The 11461-nt window shown below is 44.5% G+C and overlaps 1 protein-coding gene across 3 annotated transcripts in view; it reads right to left on the bottom strand.

The window, feature by feature from the left end:
* Nucleotides 1-5372: 5372 nt before the first annotated feature.
* The window catches only part of FEM1B (fem-1 homolog B), a 9984-nt gene continuing 3895 nt past the window's right edge, over nt 5373-11461 (bottom strand). For all 3 annotated transcript variants that reach the window (XM_004711942.3, XM_045285696.1, XM_045285697.1), the window contains one exon: nt 5373-7272. In XM_004711942.3, coding sequence (XP_004711999.1) covers nt 5640-7272 — 1633 coding nt within the window. In that variant the 3' untranslated portion in view covers nt 5373-5639. The remainder of the gene's footprint in view (nt 7273-11461) is intronic.

Raw genomic sequence — 11461 nt, 5'->3', positions numbered from 1 at the left:
TGCGCCATGTAAATCACTAACAGACCTCTGGTGAAGGCGGTCATGCTTAGGAAACCCCGGGAGTGTTTGACAGAAGGAAGCCCTGGGAGTGAACTGCTACAGCAGAACGCCGTCGTCGTCCTCACGGGGAGGGCTGCAGAATGGGGCCTTGATCAGAAAGGGCAGATTAGGCCCGTCAGACTTGACTCCTCTCCTGTGTGCCTCAGAAGACAGGCCAGGAAAACACAGCTGTTGCTCTTCCCCTGAACTTTCCTCTTCAACCAATTACCAAGCACTGACCCAATGCCATGCGCCCATTTACAACACTTGATCAAAGCAGAAGCAAGGCCTTGTTCACATCACAAGATGGCAAGCCTACATCTTCTTTCTGACCACTCCTCGTGACACGCTCCAAATGAAGCTTAATTTAGCAATGCTCACCCTGCACACTCATCAAGGGACACTCCCCAGACCCCTCAAGCCACTGTTTGTCCCCAGCCAGGAGCACAAACTACACACGAGGACTAGAGACCACATGCGGTTCCGTTTTGAAAATTAACACACCTCCATGATCAGGTTAAGGTTTACTTCAGAAAGCGTCCTATTTGAGGCGCACAACCCAGCCTGTCTGCCAACAGGGGGTCGGTGTGGTGTACGTAACTAAAAGCTCTCTGCTTCCCGAGGGTGCCAGAGCAGAGCTGTGTATCTGAAGAGCAGGGACCGACACCCAGCTTCACGTCTTACGGACTAAATAACTTTCCGTAGAACACTTGGCAGATCCTGGCTTTCTCTCACCTATTTTAATATGACAGTCAGCACCTTGGCTGTGGAAAACTAAGATACTCGTCAGGACAAAGACACCAACCCCCCAAGGGACGGTGAAGGTTTTTATAGGCAACTACCATGAAAACAAGCACTTTATAGGCTGTTTTCTTTCCACTCCCTCATCAACCCACCGGCTGCTTCTACACCAGCAGCTCACCCCTCCCCCACCCCCTCCCCGAAGAGCTATGTCTGCTTGGAGAATCCCCAGCCTTTCTCCTACAACGGGAGGAACTGGTGGCAGGGCTGTTCCTTTGGGATCTCATTTTCACAAACCCTGACCAAGTTACACCCGCAAACAGAAATAAATAAATAAATAAATAAATAAATAATTTTAAAAAGAAGTTACACACACCCACCCCCCATCCTCCTATGATGTTTGATTTAAACAGTGCTACCACACCTACCTAGGTTTTTCACAATTACTAGTTACTGATCAGTTATTATTAGTACAATAGAACTCACCCCAGGATCAAGCAAGACCAAAGCTTGTAGATGGTCTGTCTTGGGGACTTGCTTGCTTGAAGTTCCCGAAGCAAAGAACCTTCAGGCATCGGGCCGTGAAACGCCAGAGCAGTTCGGGATGGAATGAAAGCAATGCTGCTGCTGCCAGGGGCCGAGCGCTTATCCCTCCGCCCTTCAATTACTCCCACGTGTTTATCCGCCAGGTTGGAACAATAAACTAACTCACCTCCATTGGTAAAAGGAGGGCCATTTTTCACATAAGCACTCGGCCTGGATGACCAGCTGGATCTACTTGTTGAGTGGGAGAAATGCAGCAATAAAGAGACAGGTTGAGTTTGGCCACTGACACCTGTGGACTTGGCTTACAGGAAAACAAAAAAAGACGAGAGCGGGTTGACTGGTTTAAGGTTCATGACCTAGCCTGAGGGGCCTAGGCTTGTTGAGTTGCTGAGAGCCCATGGTCTAAGGCAAGGCGACCAATGGGCACCCTGTGGAGGCTGAGTGAGGCAGCCCACATTGAGTTGACCAGAACCCGGCCAGCTGGAGATTTTTGAGCCTGTGAACTGGTGTATATTGTTGCTCACTTTATGGATGGCCTGTCCGGATTTGACTTTGCTTATGGATACAGACTTCACAAGGTTCCAACTGGAATGAAGACTTCCTGTCGAAAAATATGAGTCTTCCCAGAGAACTGCGTTGATATAAGTGGGCAGTATATAAATTGGATACCCAAACTTGGGGGGGGAGATAAAGGCATGAAGTGGTTGGCTACAAACTTTCATAGGTGAGGGAAAAAATTCACAGGATCATAGGGTTAAAGTGTAGGTGTTACTTAATTGCAATTGTGACCCTAAAGAATTATGTACAGGTGCCTGGTTGGCAAGGGGTGGATTAAGTTAGTTTATTGTGCCAACCTGGTCGATAAACACTTGTGGGATTAATTGAAGGGCGGAGGGATAAACGGCTGGGTGAGCCTCACCTTTCCAGTTCTCGGGTCTCTTGCTTTTGATGGTCGCACCAGGGTGCAGCTGCCTTAGCAGTTCCCAGCTTCAGCTTGCAAGGCTGAATTCCTAAAACATCCCCAAGGAGAAGCCACATGGACCTACCCCGATGCAGCCCTGGGTGCTGGAGCAGCCGTGTAGAGACCCCTGCCAGTGCTGAGATGCTTACACATTCACTGGCTCCTGCAGTAGGCGTCATTGCGTGTTTTGTGAGATGGAGGAGGACTTTGTGGATTGGTGTTGGACATATGGGTTAATGTTGGACTTGTGGGCTTGGGCAGCACTAGGTTGGGATGTTTTCTTGATGCGCACTTAACCTTTATATAAAATTCTCTCTTATACATGAGTTTCTGTGGATTTATTTCTCTAAAGTACCCAGACTTATACAGGAGGGAATGGACTTACTGCCCATTCCTTGAGTTAAACCGTTACCTTCACTCGAGGTCAATGTCACCTGCTCTAGGAAAAGGCCAAAGCCCCCCTCAGTCTCACATGGTTTGCCATCAAAAACATCCACCGGCGCCTCTCAATTGCCCAAATGTCTGACAGTCACTGACAGGCGGGATGCAAGAGTTAGTTGAAGGCCCAACTCGACCAATAAGAAAGAGGACAGAAGTGGCTGGAACAGAGAAAAGAGCCGAGATACAGAACTATCACCTTTCTTACCTACCGTATATACACACGTGTAAGAGCCCTTTTTCAGCACATTGTTTATGCAGTTTTGTGGTAAAATTAGGTGCCTCGGCTGATATTCGGGTCAGCTTATACTCGAGTCTATACAGTATTTTCCTCTTTCAAAAACAATAACCAAGTACAGGAAAGGGTTAACTAAGGTTTAAAAGTAATTCTATCCCCCCCCAAAATTTTTTTAAACAGGCACGTAGAGCACTTGTTTCCAGAATGATTTTATACAGATGTTTCACAATACATACTTGGATTTTACACGACATCCTTAGCAATACAGTGCACGATGTACTATAGTTTAAAAAAAAAAAAAAAGGGCTCCGCTACCATTAGCACAGTTGTTTATTCCACCATCTTCAAATCCTTTCTCCTACTGGGTCAGCATCCGATCAGCATGGTTCTCCTTTCTCCAGCCTTCAGTCCTCCCTTCTCAGAAACATCCGAGTGTCACTAAATTGTGATGTTTGTATGCACATTTCATCATTATCCTCGTTCTGTAAATAAGCACTATCCAAAACAGTGCTTGTCCTGGGTAGCAAAAGGGATGGCATGTAGTTTTAAAGCACGCAGCGTTATCTGCAATCATTAAGTCTGGGTGTTTAAAAGCATGTACACGAGTAATGGGCACCAAGTGAACATCTCAGTTGAAGGAGTTCTTACAGTCAAATGAATAGGCCTTGAAGTGAAACCAAAACAGAGAGAAAAGGTCCCATCTGAGCCACAGAAAAGGCATGATGCACTTACCTGGAAGTGGGACATTTTCCTCTAAAGGCCCCAGGAGTTGCCAAGAGCAAGGTACAGTCTTGCCTTGATGCCTCCCAGACAGGAGGATCAAGGCCAGAAATCTCGAATCAGGGCTCATTCAAATACCCCACCCGCCCCCCCCCCCACCCCATTTAAATCCTTCTAATAGACCTTCCTTGCAAAAACCTCAGGGAGGGAATATAGAAACCTACTGCCATGGGAGAATTTCGGATCAAAACATTCCCCAAGCAGGAAGACACACTAAACAGAACTATAGGGGCTGTAAAAGTACCTTGCCTCTTATGTGGTGAGGCGGAGGGGTTAAAGGTCTCCCTTCCATCCTCTCCCACTCTTCATAGGATTTCATTTTGGGAGGTCTATTTTATTTAAGGTCCTAGGTGCTGATTTTGGCTTGGTCATGAGGCTATATTGATCCATCCGCAATATTTTTCTCATTCATACATCAACTGTTTATTGACACCTTAAGAGTTGATATCTGATACTACCGTATCATAATGCTTTTCATTCAAGGAAAAAAAAAAAGGTGCAGGTCTTCACTGACAGTGCCATGCATTATGAGGAGCTAAGGCATTCATTTGGCACTAGAGAGAAAACACAGACACAAGCTGACTTTACTTTCTTTGCAGTTAACTTCCCTGGAAAGGAGTGCGTACTCTTCACTTGAATTGCTGTGATGCTGAATCATCACAGAATACCCTTCATCTGATAGGTAAAATGCAGTGAAAACAAAGCAAGACAAACAAGCAAACAAAAACCCTAAAGGGCTTCTCTGTATAGCCTGCCAGGAAAACTAACATTTTATGGTTTAAAATGTGCTGCTCTCAAATACCTTTCAAAATGGCATTATGAATTTTCGTCATCAAAAACAATTGATTTCCTCTGCCACACTCGTGGTTCTACTTATCATAGACTAAGTAAAACATTAATAATAAAATAAAACTATCCGGGTCCCTTCTGTCATGACGGACTCGGTCCGTTCTGACTCAGGGTGACTGACCCTGTGTGTTTCAGAGGACAACTGCACTTAGGGAGGCACAATGACGGACGGCCCCTGGAATCGTAGCTTCCAATGTGAAGAGCCGGGAGGATCGGGAAGATGGAGGGGGCAAAACCAGACTGCATAGTGACACTGTGATTACGCCGTGCGTTCCTAATGTCGATGCCTGGGAGCTGAGAGTCCATGCAGACGAATGCCTTTCGGCTGCATTCCACGGAAACAGAAACGTCAAAGAATGTTAGCGCCCCAGCTGAAAGACAACGTGTCCATCAACATGCTTTAAAAGCTAGTTTCAGGTTATTACTACTTTGAATGTGCCACCCAGCACAAGATTACCATTTCATTAGACTGCCTGGAAGTCACGTGTGTGGCTATCACTATCGGAGCACGTTATCGGAGTCCACTGTAAATTCTGTCAGTCCTCCTGATGTGAGGCGGTGTTCCGCCGCGGCTCATGTACAACTGAAGAGGGAGGACCCTCTACAGAGGCGTGGCATGGTGTGCACACCTGGGCATCCTGCTGTTTTCAGTGGTCCTTTAGATCTTTCCCTTCAGCACATCCTCAAGGCTAACTGCATGGCTAACCTGCTGACATAGGCTTTTAACAGAAGTACGTTTTTAGGCAGCGGTTTAAAAAACACTGTCCGCTTCAAATAAAAGATGTTACATAAACAAAATAGTTTATAGTCACCTCTTTAAAACAAAGAAAAACACCTGTAAGCCACACTTACTCAATGTGGCTTCGCTCAGGACGTGTTTCAAATTAATCACCAGAAGAGGCGAGGAAACAGACAGAGCATGTGGAGAGGATGGGTTAGAGGGGCAGTGGAAAGGAGAGTAAAGTGATGAACACATAATTCTAGTGTCTGTGATTAAAGTCCTTTACTTTTTAGCACCACATTAAACGATTTCACACATCCAGTCACTTAATGAAATCCAACAAACTCTTCCAGAGTTCTGGGGATCTGGTCTTGATAGTTAATGTCGTTAGCCCGAACTGCTCGGGCAGCCAGGCACTTGAGACTCATCTTCATTTGAGTTTTAAGCAGTATTTCAGATACCCCAGTTGTACTTTTGTCTAGCGGAGTTTTGTTCTGTTTATTTGTCATATCGGTGTGAGCGCCAGCTTCAACCAGGCTGATGATGATGGAGTGCAAGGTCAAAAAATCACTGATGGGCCGGTTGTACTGCACGATGACATGAAGGGCGCTGTTTCCCTCGTTGTCCACGGCGTTCACGTCTGCACCACAGTCCAGCAGGAGCTTGGTGACCAGAGCATTTGGAAAGCTGCAGACGTCATTAGTGTGGAAGTCATCGACTGGGGTGTTGGAGTTGACAGCCAGGTGGAGCAAGGTGAACCCTTCCCGGGTCCTGGGGTCCAGGTGAATCAAGTTGTAGATCTGCTTGTTAATTCGGCACTGATCCTCTTCACTGCACTGTGTTTTGGTGGAGATGCACACTAAATACAGAAAGGTATAGAGATTACATTCATAATTGTCCATGGCGCTGTGGACGTCAGCATCCTGGGTATTCTTCACTCTGTTCATACTCTGTTCTATTTCCAACACACTGCATCTCAGCACACACTCGATGTCGGGGGCCTTCACAAATTCATTCAGATGTATCATCTGGGAGAAAACTTGGGCAAATCGGAGAAGATCCTTGTGGGTATTCCTGTTGCCTTTCTGCCTGAGGTGCAGTGCATGGAGCCACAACTTGATGCACTGTTCAAATTCCATGTTGTCCGCATAGACGGCCCCCCTGTAGATGATGGGATGGGAAACGTCAATATTGTCGGCACCTAAAATCCGCTCCCGGACGATCAGACCTTCCATATGAAGAGCATCTCTGTCTTGCCGGATGGACTCTAGTTCCTGAGGATTTCTGCATTCAGTTCGATTCCCATAGGCGTGGATCGGTGGTAGAACCTCTTTCTCAAGGATGTCCCCATCCTGAAACCTCTCCAGCATGGCTAAATAGAGATAGTGATATGTCTTCATGATGTCATAGTTCTCACGGTCGTTTGCAAAGGAGGCCCCCAAGAGTTCCAAAGCTTCGATCCGACTTCTCCGGTCGCAATCAGCGTGAGAGAGCAGCAGTTCGACAACATCAGCTTTACAGCTTTCTGCAGCGACTTTCAGGGGCGTCATCCCGTGGCCGTTCACTACGATCGCCGCCCGCCATTTTATCAGCTCTTTGACAATGTCGATGTGGCCAGCCTCAGCTGCAAAGTGAAGGGCAGTGGCTCCACAGTGCGCTTTAGCATTGGGGTCAGCACGTTGTTCTAAGAGGTATCGGACCACGTCGGTGTGACCCTTATACGCTGCAATCATTAGGCAAGTGTTGTCATACTTGTTGGCAATGCTGATGTTGGCATTGTTCTCAACCAAGTACTTCACAATGTCCAGTCTGCCATCAAAGCACGCTGCCCGAAGAGGGGTTGAGTTAGTGACCGTGGTGTGGTTCACATTGGCTCCGTGGCTGACAAGAAGCTTCACAACTTCAAAGTGCCCTGCTCCTGCTGCACACCAGAGTGCAGTGGCACCGTCGATGACATACCTACACAGGAGAAGAGCAGTCAGTTAGCACTCGCAGGACACCGACTCCGCCCTCGCTCTCCAGAACAGTCACCAAACACCAAGTGTGTTGAGCATAAAGGCAAGTCTAAAGAAAGCTGATGATGCCTGGCTATTAAAGTGTCTGGGGTCTTAAAGGCTTGTTACTAAACAAGCAGCCATCTAGCAGGAAAGCAACAATGCCACACCAGCCTCTGTGATCATGAAGTGTCGACAAGAAGTGGTATCAGAAGTTCAAAAACAAGCAACCAAATGTGAAGGGGTGTGGATATTCAATGGAGAAACAAAACCCACCTGTAAGATAACTCGACAGTCCCTCTCAGAAAGGCCTCAAGGAAGGGATGATAAATCCAGGGTGCAGTATGCACTAATGAACCACTTAACTATCCTCTAGTTCTTTAATATTTCCTCCCCAGTAAGGTTTATGGTTTCTATTTGTTTTACCTCATTAATCATGTTAGATTTGCCTATGTTCATTTGTATATTTAAGATCATTTAGTACATGAAAGTCAAGATAGATAACTCATCAGGAACTCATCAGTTTCCTAAGCTACTGTTTAGGAAACAATAACAGGAGTAATGGGTGCCTGAGGGAACAAAAAGAGGTGGGATCGAACAACAGACATTGCATGTAAATGGATATATTGGAGTGTGTAAGATGAGAAAAAAAAACTATTCTAGAAAAAAAAAGGAATAAGGGCTCCTGGGGGGTATGATGAGGGAGGGAGGGAGGGAGATAAGGGGAGTTGCTATCAAGGAGTTCAAGAAGAAAGAAAATGTTTTGAAACTGATTGTGGTAGCGATTGTACAACACTGCTTGATGTGATTGAACTATGGAATGTTATGATCTCTGTTAAGAGCTCCCAATAAAATGACTAAAAATAAATCAATAAAATCATCTAAGTAAAACATGTTACACAGAGCCCTGACCCGGTATGAGCTCAATATTGCCAACGACGGTTAGTCTGAAGTAGGTAGGCCTCAGGAAAACTCTGACGAATCTCCAACTTTGCTCCAGCAAAATGAAGTACATTTTAGGAAGCACAGCGGGAAAGCACAGAACTGGGAAAACTCCGCGTCACCAAGTTGATGCACGGCCACCTCCTTCCCACAACATCAGCATTAAAAGGCTCCGATCCCTAACCAATGTGGGGTTAGAAACCATTTTGGGAAGAATTTTTTTTTTTTTTTGGAAGAATGATTTTCAGTAGATAGTTTTTTCCTAAGATGATCAAAGTCAATTAAAAATGTTACTCAGCCACACCAATTAAAATGAAGTACTTACTGTTCCATAAGACAAGATTGGGGGGGTCACATAAATATAACACTGAGCAAAAGAAGTAAAACAAAAAAAGTAGTGTGCGTATGATATTATTGCATTTATGTGGCTACCTCTAGGGACAGAAGTCAAGATGCTGACGACGTTGCCTGACACTGACAGGAAGGAGCACAGAGGAGACTTTACTCAACATCTTTATGTCTGAGGGGGTCTCAAAAAGTCGATGCGAAATGGCATTCTTCTGAAGTCGCCCTCATAGATAGGCTATTAGATACGTATTAGAGCAGCTACGTGTACAGTTTCCACTGGCCAGTTTTTTAGAAGCAGATCACCAGGTCCTTCTTCCTCGTTTATCTTAGTCTGGAAGCTCTGCTGAAACTTGTCCACCAGCCGTGACCCCGCTGGTACTTGAAAAGCATAGCTTCCGCCTCACAGCAACCCGTTAGCTTCCCCAGGACAACCAACTGAGGGGTGTGCTGCAAAAGTCCTCCTTACAAGGTTAAAAAGCCACACTTGACTTATCACAAAGGCTCCGCTGAAACTCAGGAAGATTTTCAATGAAAGGTGCTAAAGTCACTAGATACTGTATGGGAAAAATAACCTTGACTCCTACTTCACATTGAGCACAAAAATTAGAGAAAGGGCTTATATGTAAAACACAAAACAATAAAAACTTCTAAGGAAACACAAAACAGACTACCTTCATGACTTTGGGGTCAATAATCTCTTAAACAGAATACAAAAGAGTACAAACCATAAAAGGATTTTTTTTCTGATTTAATAGACTTCATTACAATTAAAAATGTCTATTCTCTATGGAGCAATTCTGCTCTGCACTCATGGGATTACAGTGAGTTGGACGGACTCGAAGGCAACTGACAGCAATCTCACAACCCAGCAATTCCACTCCTTGGCGTAGACTCAAGAGAAAAGCCCAAACCAAGCCAGACCAACCAAACCCAGGGCAGTCAAGCTGATTCCAATTCATAATGATCCTTTAGGACAAAGCAGATCTGCTCCATCGGGTTTCCAAGGCTTTACATCTTTATGAAAGCAGGCAGCCTCATCTTCCCCGTGCCGGGTTCAAACAATGGACCTTTCAGTTAGCATAAGACACCAAGAGTAATTAATAAAAATGTCCCCAAAAGACTATTCATAGCAGCTTTATTCATTTTTGTCAAACATGGGAAAACAACCAAAATATTCATCAATAGGAGAATAAAGAAACTACAGTATATTCACACAATGCGATAGTATATAGCAACATTTTTAAATATTAATTTACTACTTAACCCATCAGCCATTCTGCAGGAGAAAATGAGGCTGTCTGCTCCTATAAAGATCTGTAATCCTGCAAACTCCATATAGGGTCATTAGGAGTTAGAACAGACTCAATGGCAACAGATTAGGGTTTTTGCTTATGCATATTTTATAATTGATCTGTAATTGAAAGATTTACATGACATCTATATAACATACTATACAAACCAATCACATGAAAACAAAGCACATTTGCCCAGGGATAAAGTTCATCAGAAGGCAGGAAGGGATAGGAAAGGCTGTAAACCCAGAGAGGAAGTAGAAAGTGTCGTACATTGTGAGGATTTCAACCAATATCAAGAAACAAAACGTGCACGGGTTGCTGAATGCAAAGATGATTCCGACGCATAGCGGTCACCCAATCATAAGAAGTTAAAAAGAAGGCTGTGGATGACAGTGAAGCCCAAAATCTATTTGCAGGGTCCACACACGGATTAAGCCTCTGATCATAGTTGAGGGATGCAAATAGCTTTGTTATCAGAGGACATTATAAAGTTGATCATTCTCCTGAAGCAAGAGGAAGAAGGGATGTCGGAGCAGCAGGAGAGTACAGAATCTGTTGGTAATTAAATGCATGAACAAGTGCCTCCTTTGCCATGAGACCGAAGAACTGCCATTAATGAACATTTTGATCAAAGATTCCATGGAAGAATCCAGATCAAAGTGGGGGAAACACAACAGAATTTCAAATTCTCATGAAACCCAGACTTCCTAGTTCTATGGAGACGGGATGAACTCCTGGCGCTACTGCCCCTTATACTCTTTTAAGCTTAAACCAACTACAGCACCTGCAGTCTGGAAACCACACACAGCTGGATTCGCAACATGTGCGTGCCTTGAGCAGTATATGCTTGTAAGAACTATCTATATGGAATCAAATGAACACAAGTCAAAAAACTAGATGAGAACCTTAGCAAGCAGTGAGCTTCTGTTCATGGAAAGAACCCGAGACGGGGGAGGAGTGCGGTGCATTCTCAACTCTAGGAATGCCGTCACTGCCATTACACGGTGTGTGTAGAAATGGCCCCGCAACAAAATAATTGTTTTAAATGTCCAATGTCTTGCTGAGTGGTTTCTAAATAACAGTCCTTCAGAAACATTAGCTTTGGTAAATTTAAGATTTGTACGTCAAAATCAAAATATGAAGGGGAAACAAATCTCTTGGACATTCCTGGGTCTGTAAAATTTAGCGAAGATTACAAGTGTGTACAATTTCAAAACAAGAGACCAAAAGTGTTTAATAGAAAATAGAGTTACACCAAAATTCATGCAACATTTACTCAGCTCTAATGGGAGAAGTATCGTACTGATCTTTCTAGACTCAGTCCAAAGTTTGCAATGTGTACACAATAAACTGTTATACAAACAAAAACTCGTGAAAACAGGAAACATTTCATGATGAAAGATAGCTTTCTGATCACAAAGCTAATACACTTCCTGGTTCAATTTTAAGTAGAAAGTCTTGATTCAAGCATTTGGAATGGAAACAAAAATTCATCAAAAGCACAGCTTCCGAGTCCCTAACTGATGGCTCTCCTTTCATGCCCACTAGTGCAGCTCTCCTTCTGTCCTT

The sequence above is a fragment of the Echinops telfairi genome, unplaced genomic scaffold, assembly GCF_000313985.2.
Source record: "Echinops telfairi isolate 266 unplaced genomic scaffold, ASM31398v2 ScPeMD7_7475;HRSCAF=8513, whole genome shotgun sequence".
Taxonomy (NCBI): Eukaryota; Metazoa; Chordata; class Mammalia; order Afrosoricida; family Tenrecidae; genus Echinops; species Echinops telfairi.
The sequence above is the reverse complement of the archived record's forward strand: the minus strand, read 5'-3'. Positions and strand labels throughout refer to the sequence as shown.